At 46.1% G+C, this 25,624-nt stretch overlaps 1 protein-coding gene across 3 annotated transcripts in view; it reads right to left on the bottom strand.

Annotated features, from left to right (window-relative positions):
* Window positions 1-25,624, bottom strand: part of SLC9A7 (solute carrier family 9 member A7) — a 138,888-nt gene that overhangs the window by 37,828 nt on the left and 75,436 nt on the right. For all 3 annotated transcript variants that reach the window (XM_047715005.1, XM_047715006.1, XM_047715007.1), the window contains exons 6-12: window positions 16,476-16,581; window positions 16,042-16,183; window positions 13,991-14,096; window positions 12,611-12,699; window positions 12,404-12,517; window positions 9,605-9,716; window positions 5,592-5,745 (exon numbers count right to left, since the gene is read on the bottom strand). In XM_047715005.1, the coding sequence (XP_047570961.1) occupies window positions 5,592-5,745; window positions 9,605-9,716; window positions 12,404-12,517; window positions 12,611-12,699; window positions 13,991-14,096; window positions 16,042-16,183; window positions 16,476-16,581 (823 nt within the window). The remainder of the gene's footprint in view (window positions 1-5,591; window positions 5,746-9,604; window positions 9,717-12,403; window positions 12,518-12,610; window positions 12,700-13,990; window positions 14,097-16,041; window positions 16,184-16,475; window positions 16,582-25,624) is intronic.

Here is a 25,624-nt window from a genome sequence, read left to right as displayed (position 1 = left end):
GCTGGTTAAATATTTGAAAATTACTTTAGAAAAAGGGGGGGTGCCTTGGTGGCTCAGTCAGTTATGCACCTGACTCCTGATTTCAGCTCAGGTCATGATCTCAGGGTCTTGAGATCAAGTCTTGTATTGGACTCCACGCTGGGTGTAGAGCCTGCTTAAGATTCTCTCTCTCTCTCTCTCTGCCCCTCCCCCACTCATGTATGTACTCTCTCTCTCTTAATAAAAAGAAAATTAATCAATGTAACCTACCATATTAACAAGCTAAACAAGAAAAATATGATCACATCAATAGATACAGAAAAAGCATTTGACAAAATTCAACACCTGTTCATGATAAGAACAAAAACGCTCAAAAACCTAGCAACAGATAGAAATTCCCTCAACTTAATGATGATAAACATCTACAAAAACCCGACAGCTAATGTTACACTTATTGGTGAAAGACTGAATGCTTTCTCCTTAAGACTGGAAACAAGGCAAGAATGTCAGCTCATGGCACTGTTACTCAACGTCATACTGGAAGTCCTAGCCAGAGCAGTGAGTCAAGAAAAGGAAATAGAAGGTACACTGGTTGGAAAGAAAGGAATAAAAGTGCCTCTGTTTGCAAATGATGTGATGGCCTATGTAGAAAATCTCAAGTAAGTTACAAAACCAAACCAAACCCTCCTAGAACTAATAAATGAGTTCAGTGTGGTCACAGGATACAAGATCAGATCGACATAGAAAAATCAGGCTGCCTGTGTGGCGTAGTCAGTTAAGCTTCTAACTCTTGGGTTCAGCTCAGGTCATGATCTCAGGGTCATGGGATCCATCCCCGCATCTGGCTCCATGCTGGGTGTGGAGCCTGTTGGAGATTATCTCTCTCCCTCCCTCTACTCTTCTCCCCCTTTCCCTCTCTAAAACACAAACAAAAAACAAAAACCAATTGTATTTCTATATCCTAGCAGTGAACACATGGAAACTGGAAAGATAGAATAGTGGGGTGCCTGGGTGGCTCAGTCCGTAAAGCATCTGCCTTTAGCTCGGCTCATGATCCCAGGGTTCTGGGGTCAAGCCCCACATCAGGCTCTCTGCTCAGAGGGGAGCCTACTTCTCTCTCTCTTCTCTCTCTGCCTACTGCTCTGCTACTTGTGCTCTGTCAAATAAATAAATAAAACCTTTGGGGCACCTAGGTGGCTCAGTGGGTTAAGCCTCTGGCTTTAGTTCAGGTCATGATCTCAGGGTCCTGGGATCGAGCCCCGCATCAGGCTCTCTGCTCAGCGGGGAGCCTGCTTCCTCCTCTCTCTCTGCCTGCCTCTCTGCCCACTTGTGATCTCTCTGTCAAATAAACAAAATCTTAAAAAAAATAAAGATAGAATAGTATTTATAATTGCTCAAGAAAAAAGAAATACTTAGATATAAATCTAACAAACCAGGGCACCTGGATGGCTCAGTGGGTTAAGCCTCTGCCTTCGGCTCAGGTCATGATCTCAGGGTCCTGGGATCGAGTCCCCCATCGAGCTCTCTGCTCGGCGGAGAGCCTGCTTCCCCTTCTCTCTCTGCCTGCCTTTCTGCCTACTTGTGATTTCTCTCTCTGTATGTCAAATAAATAAATAAAATCTTTAAAAAAACAATCTAACACACCACGGACAGGCGCTGTATGCTGAAAACCATACAATCTAAATAAATGAAGAAACATGACACATTCATGAATTGGAAGAGTCAACATAATAAAGATGGCAATTCTCCCCAAACTGATATATAGGTTTAACACAATTCCTGTGAAAATTTCAGTGACTTTTTTTTAGAGATAGACAAGGTTATTCTAAAATATATATGGAAAGGAACTAGAACAGCTATGACAATTTTGAAAAAAGAATAACGTGGGAAGCCTCGCCTCACGTGATGCTAAAGTTTATTACATAACAATAGTTATCAGGACATTGTGGTCCCGGTGGAGGGTTGAATGCATTCATCAGTGGAGCAGAACACAAACAGACCCACGTGTATACAGCCAACTGATTTTTGGCAAAGGAGGAAAAGTAATTCAATGGAGTAAGACTAGTTTTGTTTTGTTTTTTTAAGATTTTATTTATTTGAGAGAGAGCGGGAGCACAAGCAGGGGGAGCAGCAAAGGGAGAGGGAGAAGCAGTTTGCCTACAGATCAGAGAGTCTGATGTGGGGCTCAATCCCAGAACCCTGGGATCATGACCTGAGCCGAAGGCAGACGCTTAATGACTGAGCCACCCAGGTGCCCCAAGACCAGTCTTTTTAACATATTGCCAGAACGACTGAATGGTCTTAGGCAAATAAGATAAAACCTCAACCTAAACCTTTTATCTTATATAAAAATCAACCCAAAATGGACCACAGACTTAAATGTCAAGCAGAACACTAAAAAACTTTTAGAAGATAACACAGAAGAAATCAGGACCTAGGGCTTGACAGAGAGTCCTTAGATGTAACACCAAAGACATGGTGCATAAAAGGAAAAAAAATTATAAACGGCACTCCCTCAAAACTGAAACTTGTGTTGTATGGTAGACTCTACTAAAAGGATTAAAAGACAAGCCACAACCTCAAAGAAAATACTTACAAACCACATCTCTGACAGAAGATTAGTATCTATAATAAATAAAGAACTCAAAACTCAATTAAAAAAACCCAAACAATCTGATTAGAAAACAAAGAGTTTGAGCAGGTGTTTCATCAGAGAAGATACAAGAATGACCAATAAGCACACGAAGAGATGCTTGATATCATTAGTCATTAGAAAAATGCAAAGTGAGGCCACAGGGAAGTACATCCACACACCTATTAGACCTACAATGAAAAAGAGTGGTAACAGGGGCACCTGGGTGGCTCACTGGGTTAAAGCCTCTGCCTTCGGCTCAGGTCATGATCCCAGGGTCCAGGGATCAAGCCCTGCATTGGGCTCTCTACTCAGCAGGGAGCCTGCTTCCTCCTCTCTGCCTGCCTCTCTGCCTACTTGTGCTCTCTGTCTGTCAAATAAATAAATAAAATCTTAAAAAAAAAAAAAAGAAGAGTGGTAACACCAAATGCTGGTAAGGATGTGGAGAAATGAGATCTCTCCTATGCCCAGTCATACACATCATCATTTCCCGATTCCTCTCTGGGCACTAGCTGCTATGTTCTAGGTGCTATCTGTACGTTACATGGATATTTCCACAATGATAAAGTTATTATATTTGTATATACAGCTTATGTGCCTCAGGGAAAGCTACACACACTCTCAGTTCTAGAAAGGACAATGTGAGTGGCCCAGTTTGGAAAAGGGTTACCGGAAGTGCAAAATGTCACAAGTCAACTCTCCTATTGGTGGGAAATTATTTGCCTATACATGTGTGTAGTGTGTGGGAGGGCCTATAAATCAGGATGAAAAACCAACGTGATTTCATCAGGCTCTGAGAATCCAGGTACCTGCTGAGTGACCAGACAAATAGGAGCAGAAAGTAATCTCAGAGGTCAATCTTGAGATTCTTGCTTCTTAAAAAGATTTAATTTATTTGAGGGGCACCTGGGTGGCTCAGTGGGTTAAGCCTCTGCCTTAGGTTCAGGTCATGATCTCGGGGTCCTGGGATCGAGCCCCACATCGGGCTCTCTGCTTGGCGGGGAGCCTGCTTCCCTCTCTCTCTATGCCTGCCTCTCTGCCTACTTGTGATCTCTGTCAAATAAATAAATAAAACCTTTTAAAAAAAGATTTAATTTATTTGAGAGTGAGAGAGCAGGGGAGTGCTAGAGGGAGTAGGCTTCCCACTGAGCAGGGAGTCCAATGTGGGGCTCTGTCCCAGGACCCTATGATCATGACCCAAGCCGAAGGCAGACACCCAACCAACTGAGCCACCCAGGCGCCCTTAATCTTGAGATTCTTAAAGATTCTCAACTGTGTGCAGGGTAAACCTCCTTTCTTACCTTTATTCTAACACAGAACAAAGATGGTACCATTACATGTGTCAGGTTTAAAGCCAAAAAGCTGTCCATTTTCTTCTTTAGGTTCATATTCCCATGATGAATTATTTTCCTTAATACAACTCTTGAGATTCATACCAGGAACTCAAAGTTCTAGTCATCCCAAATTTCACAACACAGAAGTGCCCAACACCATCCACCTTCTCACAGGTGGTCGAACACAGCAATTCAGCCTGTGGACTGGGTGCCAAGACTGCCGGGGCCCAAATCCCGGCCCATCCCCCTAAAGCTCTGTGACCTGGGCAAGTTATTTCTCTGGGCCTCAGTTCTATCAACTCTAAAATGAAGAGCATAGTCGTAGCTTCTCTACCGAATGTTGTGAAGATTGTCTTAACACAGGCGCAGCATCTTGTACAATGCCTGCGTCACACAAGTGTTAGCTATTACAGGACTGCTACTGATCAGCCCCGAGTAGCTTCTGCAGACCCACGAGGATGTGAGGCTGAGACTTGCTAGGCCAGAAACGGTGCAGCTGGCAGAGGCCAAGCCCAGGAATCCCTACCTGCCATCAAGACAAAAGTCCTGATGGGGCTACGGAGGTCTCTCCAATTCCAGTTTTCTCCCAAATTCCAGCCCCCCCCCCCACCCCCAACTAAGGTAGGCTCTGCCGCTCTTGTCTGGGCATTCTATATTCCAGAGAAGGGAATGTGAACTAAAAGCTGGCAGAGGAAGAAAAACAGAAAAACATCGCCACCTTGTGGCTTTCCAGAGAATTCCTCTTCACACCCACGCATGCCGAGAGCCTTGTCTCCTGACCACATTCACCCTCCGCAGACTCCAAATGGATGGAGGTGGTAGGGGTGCCTCCCATGAGCAGAGCACACCCACTGAGAGCTGAAGGGGTTGCGGAAGGTCTGCTGGCATGCTTTCACTTAGCATTTGGGGAAACTGAGGCCCAAAGACATGTGAAGGGCTTGCCATGAACCAGAGCCAGAGCTAGGCTCTGGGACGCCTGACCTCTGTTCCAGTGCCCTCCTTACCCTAACATGCTGGAGCTTGCAGCCCCTCTGGGCTTCAAACACTCTTAAAAAACAAAAAATCAAATTTTGGTCAGGGCTTTCAGTCCTGACCGAGTTGCAAAACCACAGGCAGGGGACATGCATGAGGCTGCAACAGAGGATGGTGACACAGGAAATATCACCTCTTTGGTACACTTCAGCAAGAAACAGATCAATTTCCTCCTAGAAACAAAACTCAAATTGCCTCTTTTTGTTTCTGGTGGATGAGGTAGCTCTGAAGGCCAGAGGTGTGATTTCACAGGAATGTGCACTGCCTGACTTTTCCAGCAGTGATATCCGTTCTCCTGCCTGCAGCTTTAAGACTTTGGAATTCTTGCCCTAGTGTCACTGTTCTAGGAAGGTCCAGGTGTTTCTAAGGCCTTGTGTTGTCGTACTGACAGAAATTTTCATGCCCACCTTCTTTTTTTTCTCGCGGAAAAGTCAATATTCTGAATTTTTACTCATTGCTTTTTATTTTCAATCCCTCCCCCAAACCCAACCCAACACAACCCTGTTAAGAACCTTCTACACACTAAGCTGTCTCCCCCGCCACACACACACCTGCACCAGGGTGGGCACAAGTGACCCAGTTAGACACAAAACTGACCATGGTTTCAAACTGACCTTATGTTAAGCCACGACAACATGGGCGTCGTGCCTCCACCAATGACCCAAACGGTGAAGAAGACAATGAGGAGCGTGGTCGTGAACATCATCTGGCGGGCATAGGATGCTGTGTCTCGGATGGCCAGTGCAAATGCCATGGCCCCCCTGAGGCCTGCAGGGACCGGAGAAGAAGATTTGGTTACAAGGCCAAATGACAGTGTATCCTCGAATGCACTGTTGCCACTTGGGGCTAATGGCTGGACCCCACGTGCTGTCTCATTTGGAAAGAAGAAACTTAAGGGCATATGGTTTTTCTCCTGTTGGACTTTTTTTTTTTTTTTTCAAAATGCCCGTAATGTAAGGAGAAGAACACCGCACTATTTTGTATGGTCCATTCTAGGACAACAACATGCTCTTATTGCTGAAATAGTTCTGCCAGGAACATGAAGTAAAAAGAAATTTAAATAAAAAATAAAAACATAAGCTCTCTAGGTCTGTGATCCCAGCACTACACGGTCATCATAAATGGAAGTAGCAGGCTAGGTATGAATGTGGCAAATGCCTATTTGTGGCTTCTGTGCCACGAACCACAGAGCAGGTCAGCATTTCCTTAGCAAAGCCACACAGAGAAGCAACAATATAACTTGATCTACATCAGGGGCTGGCAAACTTTTTCTGTAAATGGTCAGATATTAGAGATCTTAGGCTTTATGGGGTAAGGGGGAAAAAATTAAGAATACTGTGCAGGTACTGATGTATAAGAGAAAAAACAGATTCCCACAAAATCTTATCGACAAAAACCAAGAATGGACTCATAATAACTGAGTACAGTTTGTTGTAATATAGGTGCGTTAATGCAAAGAGTGGGATTCTCTTGGAGGATGAGATTTCACCTGATTGGATTTCAAAGTCAGTGTCTCCTCTCATGACGCGGACTGTAGGTGTCCATCGGTAAAAGCCATTCTGAGCTGTGGCGTGTATGACAACAGACAGCAGCCAGACTGGACCCCAGGACTACAGTTCGCTGACCCTTCACCCACATTAACGGGCATTAAGATTAGGCACCAAATACTTAAAGTGAGTACAGCACAACCCGTAGGGAAGTTGAATCACTATGTTTACATCTGAAACTAACATAAACATTGTGTCAAGTTGACTAAAAACAAAAAACTCTGCCAAATAGAAATTAACTTTATGTAGTTAAGTTACATTCTTACCTTTAATTTTAAAAGCATATGTTTTGATCTACACAGTGCAACACTCACAAAGGAACTGAAACAATTGTGAATATTCTTAATATATATTCACAAATATTTGTTCTTTTATGTGAGTTCTCATATTTTTATTTTGCATTAGATTTTACTTATGTTATATTTAATAAAATATTGTGGTTTTTTGTGGTTTTTTTTAAGATTTTATTTATTTATTTGACAGACAGAGATCACAAGTAGGCAGAGAGGCAGGCAGAGAGAGAGAGAGGGGGAAGCAGGCTCCTCGTGGAGCAGTGAGCCCCATGCGGGGCTCGATCCCAGGACTCTGGGATCATGACCTGAGCTGAAGGCAGAGGCTTTAACCCACTGAGCCACCCAGGGGCCCCAATATTGTTTGTTTTTAAAAAGAAGATTAAACACCCACATTTTAATGTTTGTCATTCTAAGCTCTTTTGTTCCTTCTTCAAAGTACACTCTTCATTTGTTTTAAAGTAAAGAGTGACTCCATGGTCTTCAATAGATACCTGACATGAGCTCCTGTTCACCAGCGGTGGAAGGGGGGGGCACACGACAACTGTGTATGTTGTATGAGAGCAAGAAAAGTTATACGCACTGTATCTGTTTATGTAGTTTCCTACCTTTCCTGATAATTTTGCAAATTCGCTAATCTGAGAACTTCACAATTCACTGCAGAATGACTCCCCAAAAATGACAAGAAAAAACAAAGTTAATGTTTTTTGTTAATCTGTGCTAGGGAGACACTTACGCACATCTAGAACGCCGACAGCCACCATTCTCAACAATCAATATTTAAGCCTCTAAAAGGATGCTGTCTCTAAGAACAAAGCGTGGGGGTCAGAGAGAGACAATGTGTGCTACAGTCGTCTTGATTTTATCAGGTAAACACTGTATGCTGTACGATAGAGAAGTCTTGGATTTTTTCATCACGTTAAAGAACTGAGTTCCTTTCAATGGTGAGATTGCTCCTGGCAGGAAGTAACTTTTACAGGAGACGGTATCTTTAAACAGCTCTGTGTACGTCGCAGTCTTGTAGTACAGAAAATAACGAACATACTTTAAATTTATCCAGGTGCTGAGTTATCTCCAGCTGGCCTCGCTCTTTCCCAGCAGCCCCTTCTTGATATGGAAGGAGGACCTTGGTGTGCCCTTCTCAGAAACCTCTAAAGTTGCCCGGCTGCTCTCGAGTCAAGCCCAACCTCTTGGGCACAGCAATGGGGCTTCCTTGGGGTCCAGACTCCAACAGTGGTTCTCAAAGTGTGGTCTTCAAACCACTAGCAGCAGCAGCAGCCAAGAGTACGTGAGAAATGCCCATTCCTGGGGCCCTGTACCTGCGGAAGCACTCTGGCGGTGGGGCCCCGCGAGGGCCTCTAACCAGCCCAAGCTCCCAGCAGCCTAGATGCAATTTCCCCCATCCAACCTGACCCTCTTTCTGCATTAGCCCCTGTGTCTTACAGCGAAAGCACACTGCTGCCCTTCCTGGAAAAAGCCTGGCAACGCTCTCCTGATTGTCCAACCTGCTGCCTCACGAGACTCATTTCTGGCAAACCCAGGACGAAGGCTGCCCCCTTGGTAAAGATGGCCCCAGGCCCTCCTCTTCCCCACCTTGATTGCAGTGTGTCACGCTCCCTCCAGAGGAAGTTAGCTCTTTGCTCATCTGCCTCCCCCACAGCAGACTGGGAGTCTGGCAAGGAGGCGGTCTTTGTCCCCTCCAGAACCCAGAGTGCTGCATTACAAAGAGGATGCTGTGTGGACAGCTGTCAGAGTGAAAGGCACTCACTGCAGTAGGTGGCCTGTTTCAGTGCAGAGGTAAGCAAGTACCACACAGAGCAACTGCTTCGTGGTGCAGTGCCTGTTGCCGGGAGTTCCAGAAGACTCTGACACCCCCCTCCCCCACGAGAACCATCACGTTGCAGTCAAGGGCTGCTACTCACTTTGCCTCTTGCGCAGTTCCTCCCCATCCCCCACAGAGGACAGAGATACCTTTAAGGATCCCCGTGGCCTCCGGCGGCCCCACCATCTCCTCCCTCTGCTCTACAAAGACCCTCTAACTTGGATCTCATCTATGATGCCTGACGCCACTGCGTGCTTACTGCACCATCAGCTCAGGCCAGCTGCTCTCTCCTTCCTTTACCTCCACGTATTTTACTGTCCTTTGTTCCCTTGGTGGCTTCTGCACACTTCTGAGCTTTATGGGGTGGAGGGGGAGGGTGGTGGATGTGGGAGACAGTGTAGATCAAACAGCACTATCACAGCTGTTAATTTCCAGTGTGGGGCTCATCTTGCTTATGCAAGTGGTTTTTCGGTTTGGTTGGTTTTGTGTTGTTTTATGCTTCAGAGAAAGTTGGAACTGGGAGGAACCTCAACTAAGTAGCTCAATTTCATTATTTTACAAGACTGGATACTGTAGCTGGGAGGTACTGAACGACCTGGCCCGTATTCTTTCTCATTAAAGACCTAGAAATTTTAAGTCTGGAGCCCTTCTGGAAGATTAAGCATTATGAATGCCGACCAGAAAATAATCAAGCACTTTAAATACTTGTATACCTATAGGTCCCATGGGTGGTAGAGATAAAAATGAAGATGCGGCTATTTTGGGGGAAAACGTTCACATTTGGTAGTACAGCTTGCAAAACCAGAGTTAACTCTAGCATGGATGTCAGCCTACCCAGCAGGGCAGGGATACAAAAGAACCAGGCGTCTGAACTTCTGGCTCTTTGTGGACCTTATTGATGATATTTTAATCATGCTAGCATTCCTGCCGAATAAAACTCATTTTTCTTGACAAGTACAGTTTTTTACCTGAAAACATCATCATGTGTTGAAAGTTCCAGCCAATCTTGTGCCTTCTGCCCAAGTTGAGGAAGAAGGAGAGTGGGTAGATGTGCGCAGCTCTGCCCAGGAAGATGGCGACCTGAGCACCAGGTGGAGGTTAAGGACCCAACAGCTTTCTAGAAAGGCATCTTCCCAGAGCCTCTGGCAGAGCAGAGAATGTTAGTGATGCTGTGATCCCTCATGACCAGGACATAACTGCACAAAGACCAGGATGGTCGCACGAGGCAGCCAAGCTGTCCAGCCTCCCCTGAAACAAGTCTCCGCAGCAAGTGGGGATTCAGTTAGACAGCTTTCCCAGCCTTCTGGCTCCCATCGGAGTTCATTTTGAACCTTTTAAATGGGCTGCTGTAACTTCTTCTTTTTAAAGATTTTATTTATTTATTTGAGAGAGAGACTATGAGAGCAATAGCACAAGCAGCAGGGAGGAGGCAGAGGGAGAGGGAGAGGCAGGCTCCCCGCTGAGCAGAGAGCCTGATGTGGGACTTGATCCCAGGACCCCAGGATCGTGACCTGAGATGAAGGCAGACACTTAACCAACTGAACCACCCAGGCACCTCTGTTATAACTTCTTGATTTAATCACACTGATGTGGACCAAGTTTCCCATCTCCTAAAAATGAGTCCAGAAATAAGCTCAGGCACCACGGCAGGGATTGGGGGGTGCGTTGAGAGGAGCGATTCGTGGCTTGGGCTCCATGAGAAGGAAAGTCACAAGAAGAGCAAAGGCCTACCCTCCAGGTCAAACGGTAAAGAGCAAATGTCCTGGGTAAGAGCGCATATGCTTCAGTCAGAAGTAGAGAGCAGGGGCCCGAAAGGACCAGGAAGATGCTACAGTGAGACACTTTGTGCAGACACAAAAAGGACTCAGGCCACTGAAGGAGCACTCCTAACCCTCCTAAGACTCAATGGGAGGGGGAGATTTTTCTACCTAAGTGGCTTAAAAGTCTTCCAGAGGGGAGAGCCATAGAAATGGGGGAGTGTGGAAGGGGAGCTCTGCTGTGGACAGCGAAGAATTAAGGGAAACGGGTCATCCTTCACTTGCTGAGTTTAGACTAGAGTCTGGCAGAGAGCCACATGCTGCCCTGGTCGCAGAAGGAAACCGCTGTGGGAGCTGTGGGGACAGGGAGTTTCTGGGCCAGCCGAGCACCAGCTGCCTGAGCTGCAGCTGTTTCAGACACAAGCCAGGGCGGAACTGTCTTCTGCCTCCTCCAGGGTAAAGGACTGACTGTTTTTTCTGCTTTTAGCTGTTTTTTTTTTTTCTCAATCTGTGCCCCTCCCAACCCCTCTGGTTCTGTGTTGTGTTGTTTTGTTTCGAACAGAAGGAAACAGGTACTGCTTAGAAAGCACATTTTATCCCAGAAGCCACGCAAAGGTTGTCAAGTGGTAAGGGGCCTTCGGGACTCCCAGGGGGCTCCCCCCACCCCCGGCTCACCCTCCCAGCAAGGCCCTCCTCTGTAAACAAGGGCTGCTGCTCTCACTCTCTCTCCCCAGATGCTGTGCTCCGAATACAGATCTAGAGGACATGTGAGGTCTTTCTGGAGCAAGAATGAGAACGCTGATCCCCCAGATTTTTAGCTGTCAGTCTTGGCGAGTATGTAAATCCATCCAAAAGAGCCCCAGGTGAAGGAGATCACACTCTAACCAGAAGGACCCCGCACAGCAACAGGCCAGCCACAGTCACTATCCAGCTGCTTGGTGGATACCATTCCAAGGCCCAGAGGAGTTCACGTCAATGAAAACCATAGGATCAGAGGCCGAGTGAGCAAAGCTCTGAGCTGTCCACCCACAGCTGGGCATTCACATCCCTCCTTTCTTCAGAGACGCCAATCCCTAAAACAGTGTCTCTCTGCCAAAAACTGCATTCACCATGGAACTAAGTCAAGGAACCAAGTATTTTTCCATTTTGTCTTTTCTTCCTCTCCTTTTTCTTTTCTTTTTTTTTTTTTTTTTTTTTTGGAAAAAAATAAAGGGAGTCTTCTCCACTGTGATCTATCACAGCAGGTATGCTCCAGGGAAAGCGGATTCATTGCCGGCAGGCCTCTCTAGGCAGTGTGAGGAAGGGCTGCCTGTGCAGTTGGGAACAAGAGTAACAGAACCTTCAGGTCTTCCAAACTGGGAACCTTCTGGATTGGAATTCATGTAGCAATGAAATAAAAATGATTCTGGGACTGACACAGTGGCCAACTTGCAGATCTGCTAAGAAGGGTGCTTTATGGGGCACCTGGATGGCTCAGTCGGTTGAGCATCTGACTCTTCATTTCAGCTCAGGTCATGGTCTCGGGGTCCCACATCCCACGTGCCATGTCGGGACTCAGCGCAGAGTCTGCTTCCCCCTCTTCCTCCCCCTCTGCCCCTCCCCCTGCATGCAGAGGCACATGCGTGCTCTTCTCTCTCTCTAAAATAAATGACTAAATAAAATCTTTATAAATAAATAAATACATAAGATAAATAAGAAAATAAATAAATAAAATAAATAAGAAGAAGGGTGTTCTATAAAACAAGCTACCACCTGCCACGCACCAGGCTAACAGGAAAACTGTCTAACACAGAACACGCAGAGAGGACAGCCTCAGATGAATGCCAATCTTTCCATTGAATCCACTGAGTTTTATGAACCTCGTAAGCCTTCTTTTTCTCAGCAGGAAAACACCATCATGAACCAGCACTGGCTCAGTCACCCACCCCAAACAGAAATTCTTCTTATTATAGCTTCCCCAGCAGTGGTCACTTGTCCACAGACAAAACAGTAGAACCAAAAAAAGGATACAAAAGCTCCAATGATGAACACAGGGCTGAAAACATGCTTCTGGAAGGTAAACAGCGCCAGGCCCATGTAGGAGAAGATGAAATTCTCTGCCAGGAAGTGTAACACCTCAAAGAGCTGCACGGGGATGGGAAAAGGAAGCCGTAAACCCTGTGGGGCGCCTCCCTTGTATGCACAACTAACTCGTGAAGACCCAGGGCTTGCTCTCACCTGCTTCGTTCGACTTCGTGACTCCACCGACAGGTTGTTGTAGGTGTAATGAGCCTGTGTGATTCCGCAGAAAAGGACAGCCACAACGCCTGGTGAGAGATTTTTTTTTTAAAAAAAAAGAAATAAAAAAAAATCAATGGGAAAAAATATGGAGCAGGAAAAAAATCCCCACTGAAACAAAAACTTCAGGTGGGCAAGCCCAATATATCCAGCTTCCTGAACAGTTTGGAAAGTTTCCTATTACTGAAAGTTTGGAATAGTTTGGGAAGTTTTCCTATGGCCTGCCCCCACCACTCATACCAACCTTCCCTTCTTCTGTCTACCTTCAAAGCCAAGGGGTCTGAATTCCCTCCTTGCTCCAGTTTTAAGGGCATTCTCTCTCCTCTAAACTCCCACTGAATTTGGCATTTAGCATTCACTCTTTCCAAGAGGCTGTGGGGCGCCTCATATCCATGGGACCCATCGTATCCTTTTGTCATGTTCTGCTCTGTTCTTAGAAGCAGTGAATTTAATTGCAAGCAAATGCTTTCTGTTTGTGCATGGTCTAGGGTTTCAGACAAAGTGGATCCGGAGTACTGTGCCATTTTTTTTCCAAGGCGTGGTTACCTTGCTTTAGGATTAATGGTAACCATTTTGTTGTGCAAGACAACTGATGCATCTGGACCATGCCTTGACCTTTACAGATAATTGCCAAAGTTTAAAGAAGTGGGGTATATTATAAGGCTGCCTATAAAGACATGTTGCATTATTTTGAAAAGAGAATTAAAAGGGCTTCCCAACTACCTGGATTATGTATAGCAATTGTACTTGAGCTTTCTAGTGGAAAAATTCAGTGATTTTTTTTTTTTTTTTTGATGAGAGAATGGGAAGAACTACAACCACAAGGTTACTTATACTAATACATGAAACTGGCATCATAAACACATAGTATTGAAAAATAATGATTAAATAAACCAGAGCCAAAACAAGGATGAAGTGTGTTCACATTCATCAGAGTAGATACAAAGTTACCCTTAAAAGGATACAGATTCTGTCTGTTGCTTGTTACTGTTTGTGAAAGCAGCAGCAATCTAAGGGATGATAATAGCGAAGAGGTTAATGTGTTCATTAACCTCTGCAGCTAAACATCTGCTTGCAACTGGAACCAGTAGTCAGAGACAGCTGAGCTTGAAGCAATAAATTTCATCCTTTAAAAATGTGTAGCTCTGGGAAACAAAACTATTCCTCAGGCAGAACACCATCCTCGCTCAGCAACCCTCCATGCAGACGCTATGGGAGCGCTGAATGAACTCCACCGGGCGGCTCCGAGAGCTCCCCTCCAGTTTGCACAGCCCTGGCTGCCAGGAGGGAAAGGGTAGCCCACGGGTAGTGAAAACCCACCTGTGAAGCCACAGGCTTCCGCCAAAAGGAAGGTGCTCCAGGACATCAAGAAGAAGAGTGCCGTCTCCAGGAGGGGGAAGCAGTGCAGCTTGGTAAACTTGGTCACGTGGGCCTCTGTCAAGGAATTTGGCTCCGGGAACAAGTTATGGGGGCCACCAAGAACCACACTCGGTAAGCCCAGAACCCCCTTCCCTAAGGGCTATCCTTTCCCTACAACTCTTCTTTTGGGGGCCCCAAACCTTCTGCTCGGTTTTTAAAGCAAGAAAAAGTAAGTTTTCCGGTAGAAAAGAGGTTATCAAGGGCTGGGAAAGAGGAGAGAGGGGGGTATTGTTTCTGTCTACGATGATGTCAAAGATCTGGAAACAGTGGGGACGGTGGCACAAACAATGTGGATGTACTTAATGCCACTGAATTATACACCTAAAATGCTTCAAATGGCCAATTGCGTTATACGTATTTTACCACAATTTAAAAAGATAGTAATGTAACATACCCAAAGCCATTTAACTGTACACTTCAAAAGGGTGAATTGTATGGTATGCAAATTTTACCTCAATAAAGCAGTCTTTTAAAAATGGAGCTTTCTGGGGCACCTGGGTGGCTCAGTTGTTAAGCGTCTGCCTTCAACTCAGGTCATGATCCCAGGATACTTGGATTGAGCCCCGCATTGGGCTCCCAGCTCGGCGGGAAGCCTGCTTCTTCCTCTCCCACTCCCCCGATTGTGTTCCCTCTCTCGCCGTGTCTCTCTCTCTCTCTCTCTGTCAAATAATAAATAAAATCTTTAAAAAAAAATGGAGCTTTCTAAAGCAACGGGAAATAGGTTCTCTGTGCTCCTTAAAATGCCCAGGGCTCTGAGCGGCTTGGTCTTGGCCTGAGGGGTGACTGGCAGGGAGTTCTAACAGCACTGGGGGTACCTCAGGCAGGGCCTGGGGAGGGAGATGAGGACAGTGAGACTCTGACCTCTGTGGGCCGCTATGACCTGAGGCCAACAGCAGGTGCCTCACAAATGCATGAGAAATGAAGAAATAAAACACACAACTCCGGGTACTGGTGTCACTTTCGGGGACAAAGAAAGAGTCCCATCGTAACACTGCCCTTCCAGTGGGCTAGCATGGAAGCCTTTCCTGAGTGCTCTCACCGAGCAGCCTGAGTCCCCAGGGCATCACTGGGGCCCAGGGGGCCTCTGGGAAGGAAGCGATGGATCTGGGCCATCCAGTAGGGTAGCCACTAGCCACGAGGGGCTCCTGAACACCGGAAGTGGGGCTAGTCTGAGTTGGGAGATGCTGCAAGAGCAAAATGCGAGTGCCACGTTGCAGAGGTTTATTATAGAAATTGCACGTATGAAATCTCAGTGATAATCTGGATTTTGACTGCAGGCTGAGATGACGTGGCTGGCAGCTGTGGCTCCTGTGGCATCGTACTGGACAGTGGGGATCTAAATGTCACCGAAAGAACATTTGACGAAGTACTCCGAACACCTGTCGAGGGGTGGTCTGCTCAGCCCGTGCTTTGCTTTACTGTTGCTTGGCTGGTTTTTGAAATGAATAGGATACAATCCTTCACTTACGGGAGGCCACCTTGCAGTAACAGCCACTGATGGCCCCAGGCAGTTACAGCCATGGTAACCCATGTGACCCACAATAGCTGAGGGCAGGCTCCAGGCTCCAGTACTTTCTGGCCTGCTCCCTCCCGGCCTCCTGGCTCTCTCCCCGACTCCAAAACCAATGTGCTCCCCAAACTCCTATCTCCAGCTGCTCTGCCGGAGGGAGAGAATGCAGAGGTGGGGATGGAGCTAAGGCTAGAGTCACACTCCCAGACATTTTCTCAGAGGCCTAGCTAGCTACATACTCGACTGTCACATTTCACCAAAGGGACACATTTCAGGAGCCCCCACCCCTACCCCCTGACCCCAGTGGAAGCATCGATTAAAGATTCATTTCTGGAAGAAAAAAAAGAAACCATTTCTGAGAGGAAGAACCGAGACCCTGCTCTTGCGAGTGTACTAGCACGCGATCCTACCCAGGCAGGGGTGGAAAGCACAGAAAGGATATTAGAGCAGTCACAACTCCCGTCACGGCTCCCATGGTGAAAGAGCCACTAAATATGCCTAGAAAAATGCCCACTGATTTAAAAAAGGCAGCAGCGTCAAAGGCATGTGTGTTCAGCCCCGCCGGCTGGTAGGCAACAATAGACCTAGGGTTTAAAAAGAAGAGAGAGTTAAAACAGAGCACGCCCACCTTACACAATGGTATCCACACTCTGCCCAGCACTCCCCCTGCTGAATGCCTTTAACCCGCAGCCCTCGTGTCATGCTGCCATCAGCATTTGGATCACTGCCAAGTGGACAAAGCAGCGTAATTTTATCAGTGGAGAAAAACACCTGGTTCAATCTTTAACATTTTTAAGATAAGCTTCTGAATTGAGCCCAGAGCCTTCCGGAAGCCGGAGGCTCTCTTCCCCAGGGCAGAGTAATATTATTACTTACGAGGACAGGACAATGGCAACAGCATCATTTAGGACGCTTTCCCCGAACAGAAGTGCGTAAAGGTCCACGTCTGCGTGCAATTCATTAAATATTGCCAGTACAGTCACTAAAAATGGGCAGGAAGCATATCAGTGAGTTGCAGCTTAAGCCACCGGTGACAAATGTATAGAGCCAATTCCTACCTTTGGTGGAACAGGGCAGTTTGGGAGACAAACGAAACAAAATGAAAATGACAGTCATCCTGATCTGAGTGAGGTCTGATAGGAGGCTCCATTCTAAGAACACCACCTCATCACCCTGCGCTCTCTAGTGCAATCCCACCACACTCGGAAATGACCTCTGTTACAGAACCTTAAGAAATAATCACAGTGAATGTGTTTGGCTCCACTGGTAAAGTGAAAGGCAGAAACCCTTTTCCCACTGACCACTGCATTCCCAGAACCCAAAATTTAAATATTTTTTAAAATATTTATGCATTTAAATCTAGGAATAGACCCCATTGTATGTTAATGTACTTATTTTTAAAAAGATTTTATGTATTTATCTGAGAGAAAGAGAGAGAGCGCCAGTGAGCATGAGTGGGGGGAGGGACAGAGGGAGAAGCAGGCTCCCCGCTGAGCAGGGACCCGACTGGGGGCTTGATCCCAGGACCCCGGGATCATGACCCAAGCCGAAGGCAGATGCTTAACCAACTCAGCCACCCAGGCACCCCTTAACGTACATATTTTTGATGAAAAATAATTATATTTTCCAAAACAAAAAAAAATCAGTGAGGAGAGAGCCATTTGTTTTATAGTATTTCAGATCTCTTCAGTATCTAGACTAGAAGACAGTATCTAGACTGGAAGACAGATGGTTCTCTTATCTCTTTCCGCACTTGACCACCAGATAGTCAACAGCGCATGTTAAGCAGCCTCTGGAAAACCCTACTCCACTAGACACACGTGAAAAAATGAAAGTAAAAAGACAAATAATGAGGGCGCCTGGGTACCTCAGTCAGTTGAGCGTCTGACACTTGATTCTTGCTCAGGTCCTGATCTCACAGGATGGTGAGACTAAGCCCCAGAGCTCTGCGCTCAGCAGGAGTTGGCTTGGATATTCTCCCCCTCTGCCCCTTCCCCCACTCGCTCTCTCCCTCACCGTCTCTCTCACCCTCTTAAAAATAAATAAATTTTTTTAAAAAAGACAAACAATGTGTTAGTATTATTAATGTAATGATTTACATCAGTCTGGACCACCCTGTCCCTGTGAAGGCATTCTGGAGTCCCTCAACCGCAGCACGATGGCCATTTGGGGCCAGGGGATTCTTGATTGTGGGAGGCTGCCCTGTGCCCTGTATGATGTGCAGAAGCACTTTTGGCCTCCACTCACCAGATACCAGTAGCATCGCACGCTCCCAGCTGACTGGGACAGCCAGATGTGTCTACAGACGTTGCCAATGTCTCCTGAGGGGCACAAATCACCCCCCCGGTGAAGAACCACTGTTCCAGAGAAATGCAGGCAGGCAGGCAGGCGCCTCTCCACACTCGTGCCCAACCACCTTCTGCTTCATTCGTTTCTACCATAAGGACTTTAAAAACTAAAAACTCGCCTCCCCAGCTTCTCCTGCAGTGAGTGTCACCTCTTCTTGCCTGAGGAGAGTGGACAGATGGCTGTAACACAGTCATCTCGCCTCCAGTGGGCAACAAATGTGCATCTGAAACACAAGGGCAGTGCCCTGGAGAGACGGGGTGCCCGGACACCTGACTGTCGCGGGAGCCGAGGCACCAGCTGAGGGACGTAAGCTAAGAGAGATAGCTCTCTGTTTAAGCTCCTATGAGCCAGCTTGTTCTGCTATTTGCAACCAAAGGCATTACTAACAGACACAATGAGAAAACAAAACCAAATGAATATTTACCTTTGTGAGTTATTACAAGCTAACCCCTCTTTGTAGCCATCACCCAGTGCAGGCAATGGAATTTTGCCAGCCCCCACCGGAAGCCCACCTCTATGTAGCATCCTAATTTCAAGCCCCTTCTCCCACTTAAACGTAACCACCAACCTCGTTTTATAGTAATTGTTTTCCTGCATTTCCTTACAGTTTGATTACCCAAGGTTATTCCCTGACACTACTGCTTAGGTTTTGTCCATTTTTAAATTGAGTTTTTGAAATTTTTTTTTACATCTTGTTTACTGCCTGGGCTCCTCATCTGCTCCTTTCTGTCAACTCTATCCACGATGCCTATTGTTTACTCCTCTCAGTTCTGAATTTTCCAATCCTTATGTTCACAGTGCTTTCATAACTTCTATCATTTTCCTAATTTCCTTTTTTTTTTAAAAAAAAGATTTTATTTATTTGAGAGAGAGAGAGTGAGAGAGCACAAGCAAGTTACCAGGGCAGGGGAGAGCAGAGGGAGAGGGACAAGCAGACCCAGTGCTGAATGTGGAGCCGATGTGGGGCTCGATCCCATGATTCTGAAATCACGACCGAAGCAGAAAGCAACAGTCCGATGTTCAACCAACTGAGCCACCCAGGTACCCCCGAATTTCCTTTAGCTTCTATCAGAATATTAGTAATATTCTGCTTTGGTACCCTATTTTGCGGATATTACTTAATTATCTGCAACTTTATTATTCAGAGGGGCTATCCTCATTTTTTCTTACAGTATGGTTGCATGAAGTAGGATCTCAATCCACTCGAGCTGCTCATTTTAAGGGAGGTGGGGAGGGGAAGACCCAGACTAGCTTTCCTCCTTTCATGGCTCTAGGGCTCCCTCTGCTGGTTTTACATTGAAATACTGAAAATGCGGCCTCCAAGCATAGCCACCCCCTTAATACTCATGAAATACTTCCTCTGGTCTCTTTTCTCGATGGGTGTCTGAGCTTTCTTTCTCCTTTGATGCCCTGTCACGCTGGGTCTGTGGTCCTTAGCAGTTCCTTTTCAGGGAGTGGCTCTGTCCTTCCAGAGAGATTTTCACTGGGTATTTTTCGAGAGCCCTGAGGGCTCGGGTCACCTCAGCAGCTTCATACCTCCTCCAGTGTCCTCGCTGTCACCCACAGATTGGAGCCTGTGTAGTGCGTCCCAGCTTTCACTGTTGCTATCTGATATACCTACCAAGTTCTTTACTCCGAGTGGGGACCCTTCCTTTTGAGTGTGAATACTTGGGGGAAAGTTCCCCGTTTCCTCCTGCACAGCTGCAGTTCCGACCCGAGTCTCGCCGCTGCTGGTGGTCTGACCCCAGCAGATAATATCTGGGGACCCATACGTACTATGTCAACCAGCTGTATCCCTGTGTTTTTACTTTTGCTGTCCTGCTTCCTCCTTTTCTATTAGGGATTAAGGAAGATTCTAAAACTACACTGTCCCCATCATTCTCTCCTTTTCAAAAAGTTTCATTCATTTATTGAGAGGAAGCAAAGAACAGCTTGGATAGGACAGATGTGGACTCTGTCACGAGGCTGCTCCAGGTAATTATACATCCACATGCTCGAATCACTATGGGGGGCATCGCCAGAAGGCATACTTCCTAGAGGACATGTCATCTTCATAACACAAGACACAAGGTCAGTCTCTTTCATCCATCCTTAAATACAGTTTATCAAGTAACACAAAAGGAAAAATCTTTGGGGATTTGGTTAAAAAATTCTTATTTTCTGGAGTATCTATTATATGAACAGTATCTGTGGGTCCTTCCAGAAAACCTGTGGGGGGTGAATTTTATCTGTCAACCTGACTAGGCCATGAGGCTTCAGATATTTGATTAAACATGATTCTGGGTTTGTCTGTGAGGTTTTGGATGAGATTAACATTTGAGTCAGAAGACTTAGTAAAGCAGATTGCCCGCCCCGTTGTTGGTGGGACTCATCCAGTTGGCTGAAGGCCGAGTGAGGAAAACTTTGCTCTTGCTTCCCGTCTTTCAGCTGGGACAAGGGTCTCCTCCTGTCTTTGGACCAGACTGGAAGGACAGCATTGGCTTTCCCAGTTTTCAGGCCTTCAGACAGCAGATCTGGAGACTTCTCAGCCTCCACAGTCACATGGCCAATTCTTCATATTCACTTGATCTCTTTTCTTACTTTCTTGCTCATTCTCTCTCTCTCTCCACACACGTGCGTGCACACATGCGTGCGCGCACACCCACACCCACACCCTATTAATTCTGTTTCTCTGAAGAACCCGGACTAATATAAAACCTTTATTCTACTAGTTTAGCATTATGTGACATAAGAATTATCTTGTTTGGGGGCACCTGGGTGGCCTAATTGGTTAAGTATCTGACTTTGGCTCAGGTCATGATCTTGAGAAGTCCTAGGATGGAGCCCCTCACTGGGCTCCCAGCTCAGCGGGGAGTCTTCCTGGCTCTCTCCTTCTTCCTCTGCCCCGCCCCCTGCTCGTGCTTGCTCTTTCAAATAAATACAATCTTAAAAAAAGAATTATAATGTTTTAACCCAATGTTGATGAAAAATTGGTAAGGCTAATAACAACAATTATTACTAAGGACTAACCAAGAAGCAGGCACTATGACAAACGTTTTATAATCTCCTTTAGTCCGCACCCCTAGGTGGGTAGTACTATCATTTCCCCTAATTCAGAGAAGAGAAAACAGGCCCTGTCTGATGGGCTGCTTTCTGCTGTAGAAACTCCCAAAATCTCAGTAGTTGAACCCAAGCGAAGTTTTAGCCATTGCTCATATAACATGTCCACCCAAACTTGGTACTGGAGCCTCTGGTCACACCAGTCACTCAGGGACTCAAGACTGGTGGAGGCTAATCTCAATGAACAGAACACAGGGCTGGCAACCCAGGAGACCTGGGACCCAGGACTTTATCAATCAGGGTCCTGGCAGGAGAGAGAGAAGACCCTTAAACTGAGCAATTTGAGAAGTATTTAACAAAGGGAGTGTTTATGGAAATGTGGGCAGAGTATGGGAAAAACCACGAGAGAAAGACAGTATGTTTTGCTGAAAACAGGGACTATCCTATACTATGCCTGGGCCCAGAGGATCCAGAGAAGGCATGACTGCCTGAACCAGGAGCCGTGTAGAGAGGGTCCCCTGATGGGATCAGTGTCCCCTGATCAAGGAACACAACCAGCCCACAGGACCCTGCATCTCCACCCTCCTTCCAGTTGCCCACTGGTGCTCCTCTCTGGACAAATCCAATGGGAAACCAGACAGCAAAGGAAACTTTGGAATCTTCCATACAAATCAACCTCCTGGTGCCCAAAGGAGGGTGGAGAAGGGTGGTGAGTTAATCTGGAGGGGAAAACAGAAGCCATTTTACATAGCCACCAACAGGCTATGAGAACTTAGCTCACAGCCAAGTCCAAAGGTTTAGTGAAGCAGGGGAGCTTGAGCGCCATGATTTTCAAGAGCCCTTTTGACATTAAACACCATTTTCCTGCAATTCTACAGTTAGCAATAGTAAAACAAAACAAAGATGTACAGCTAGCTCACTTACTTGTGACAAGAAAGGCTTGCTTACAGCCTACAGAGCTAATACTCATAGCAATGAACAATTACACAGTCCCAGTCTTAATTTGGCTGCTCTGATTTTCAATTTCTCATTCTCCCTGCCCATCCCTTCATAGAACAATGAAGGGACCCCCGTGTGCCCCTCCTGAGCCAGGCTGTGCCTGAGCAAGAAGAGCAGTGTAGGTGGGGACAATTGGAAGATGATGGAGGGGGTGACAGACTGGGTGAGTGGCTTCTCAAGGTGGAGAGTAAAGGGGCTGCTCCTCCCACAGAGGGACCCTTGAAATCAGACAGAGCTGTCACTAGGGCTGTCTCTAGCCAGACAGGGACTAAGAAATGCCAGGTAATTGCTTGAAGATCTCTGATAAAGGCATTTTCTGAAAAGTAGTGAGAAAAAAATAAGAGGGCAGATGTAGGACGAAGGAAAATTCAAGAACCTGAATCTGCTCATTCCATGCATTGAAGTTGTCCCCGAGCACTTCATCTGTGTACTGAAGAGCACTTAGCACCTGCCAACGCTCAGTAACGAGTGGCAAGTATCGTTACATACAAACCAGGCTTGACTCAAGAGCTGTGGGAGCGAGCAGCTGAAGGAGTAAGGGCAGAGCGTGTAGGCAGGTGGCATATTGGAACAGAGTCACAAAGGATAAGCAAGAGACTGAGCAGCCCCAGTGACACAACTAGAGAATTACTCTCTGACAAGCCCGTGAGCAGGCCTGGTCAAGTCGAGGGGCGTAAAAGTGACAGAATCAAAATGAGAGGAACCGCTTCCTTGTGAGGCACGGCAAGGAGGAGCGAGTCATTTTCTCTGGTGGCTGTTGGAGATGTGCTCTGGGTGGGAAACATACATTGTCCTCTGCCAAGCTGTGGGTCTGTCTAAAGTAACAGTCCATGTGGCCCCCCGACACATAACCACACAAGAGAGATGCCTGCAGGTCACAGAGCTGCCTACACAACTGCACACATGTGGTGTCCCCTTCCACAGGAAGACTGGAAGACTGGTGTCTCGAGCCCAGTGTGATGTACTCAGGGACAAGGACTCGGATTTCTTCGTTATCAGTCAACACCACTACGTATACCAATATCGGAATTTTGGTCTGATGTAGCAGACACAAGGAGTCAATCTGGTCTTTTGGCCCCTTCTAACTCTGTACTCAAGTTTTTATTTCTTTTATGGCCCAAGTTTTCAAATGATAGATTTTTAGGAAGTTGGTAAAAGGCTTTTAATTTATAAAAACAGTCCACATTTCAGAATGATTTCCATTAAAAAGCAGTTAATGTCCTGGTGTTTAATAAGCTTAAACTTTCAACCTTCTAGAACTTTCATTTATATAAAACCCTTACTGTGCCAATCTTCACAGACCAAGTAACAACTCTGTGTCATGGTGATGCCTTCCATTAATTTCTACCACAGCACGGACACATTAAAGGGAAGGAAACAATTAAGAAGATAATCTGGAAAAAAAAATAAGCCTTTCTATCCAATTAAATGAAGCAATACTAATAGGTCAGAAAACAACATCAGTGAACTTTTTTTTTTTTTTAAGATTTTATTTATTTATTTGACAGAGAGAGATCACAAGCAGGCAGAGAGGCAGGCAGAGAGAGAGGAGGAAGCAGGCTCCCTGCTGAGCAGAGAGCCCGATGCGGGGCTCAATCCCAGGACCCTGAGATCATGACCTGAGCCGAAGGCAGCGGCTTAACCCACTGAGCCACCCAGGCGCCCCATCAGTGAACTTTATATGACAGTAACTTCCCTTTGCTTATTGGTGGTACTAGTGTAAGAAGTTAGGGATAAAGTTACAGACAAGGGGGCACCTGGGTGGCTCAGTTGGTTAAGCATCTGACTTTTGGTTTCGGCTCAGGTTGTGATCTCAGGGTGGTGAGATCGAGCCCCACATTGGGCTCCTTGCTCTGCAGGGAGTCTGCTTGAGATTCTCTTCCTCTCCCTTTGCCCCTCTACCCCTGTTCTCTCAAATAAATTAAAAAAAAAAACTTTTTTTTTAAAGTTACAGATGAGTATAGTTAGTAGTATATTTTCAGAGAGACTAAACACCTGTCTTAGAAATCTCTGCCTGAGCCAGATGTGGATAGAGACCGACGTGATAAGCAGATGCTATGGTCAATTGTTTACATGTGTTCATTCATTTAATGTTCATGATAGCCCTGGGAAATAGGTATCATTATTCCTACTTCTTGAATGAGGAAACTGACACGGAGGAGAGAAGGTGTGCACAGGCCCACCTGGTCAGTGGCTGGAGGGTCTCGGACTCAAACTTCCACTTGCGACTCTACCTCCCGGCACTCTTTTTCCAAACCCAGGGTGCTTCAACCAGCCAAGTCTTTGATACAGTTTATTTAGTGTTTGGAATAAAGTATGGCAGTAAGAGGGGTCAATGGTTTTTGGAACAGTGGCAGTTTTCAGAGCCACACAACTGTCAGCCCTAACACGTGTAGCTATCTAAATTCAAATTACTTAACACAAAATAAATTTTAAAGTCAGTTCTTCAGTTGCACCACCCCTCATTTCGAGGGTTCAGTGGCCATATGTGGCTACTGGCTGCCATACCAGACTGGGCACAGAACACAGACCATGTCTATCATCGCACTGATCTAGAGGACTCCCCACGAGGCATGGTACAGTTGTGTGGTGGGGAGATTCTTAGTATCTTTAAAACCATTACTGTCCAGAATGTTAGAGGGCACCCGGATGGTGAGAAGGCCTTTGCACCTCCATTACCAGGACAGTGCCATCTTTTTCTCTGTACGTTCTTTGCCTACAATGTCCTCTCAGTGGTTGACATCAGAGGAAGGACTAGCTAGAACTGCTTTATGTGAACTGATTTTATTGTAGGTTCCAACTTGGAGAAAGGAGGTTTTTTGTTTGTTTGTTCTGGAGCTGCAGAGCGGGGCAGGCATATAATGATTCTGCTTTGAAGAAATAGTTCGACTGACACTCGGAAAGTACAAGGTCAGAGAGTTAGGAATTGGAACCAGGCCACGGTGTGCTGTTATGCAGGAACACTGAGCAAAAAAAGAGTTTACAAAAGACAGTACAGTCACTGCAGGTATCGGTGTGCACGCCCATTAAGAAAAGGTCTTATTCAAATGAAAATGATATGAAATGATATGATTTCCTCAATGAAGATGAAAGCACAATACTGAGGAAGAAGACAGTCAAAGTGTAAAAATTATGGCCATATTAGACATTCAAAAATGAAAGACAAAAGGGAGATACAGGCAGAAGCAACCCAAGTGTCCGCTGTGGACAGATGCCTAAAGAGAATGTGGTGCAGACGCGCAGCGGAATATTATTGGGTCTGGAAAAGGAAGTAGCCCCGACACGTGCTACTGCACAGATGAACCGTGAAGACATTATGTGGAGTCAAACATGCCAGACACACACAGACAAGCGTCGTACAGTTCCACCTTCTATAAAGTAGCTACCGTAGTCACACTCACAGAGACAGGAAGAAGAATGGTGCTTGCTAGGGACTGAAGGGAGGTGGAAATGGGGAGTTACTGTTTAATGCGTACTGAGTTCCAGTTTTCAAAATGAAAAGGTTCTGGAGGTTGAATGCACGACGGTGTGAACAGACTTGACAGTGCTGAACTGTACACACTTAAGAATGATGAAGATGGTAAAATTCGTTATATATTTTTTAGCACAACACAAAAATAATAAAGGGGCACCTGGGT

Source organism: Lutra lutra, chromosome X, assembly GCF_902655055.1.
Source record: "Lutra lutra chromosome X, mLutLut1.2, whole genome shotgun sequence".
Lineage (NCBI taxonomy): Eukaryota > Metazoa > Chordata > Mammalia > Carnivora > Mustelidae > Lutra > Lutra lutra.
Note: the sequence above shows the minus strand (reverse complement) of the source record. Positions and strands in the feature narration are given on the sequence as shown.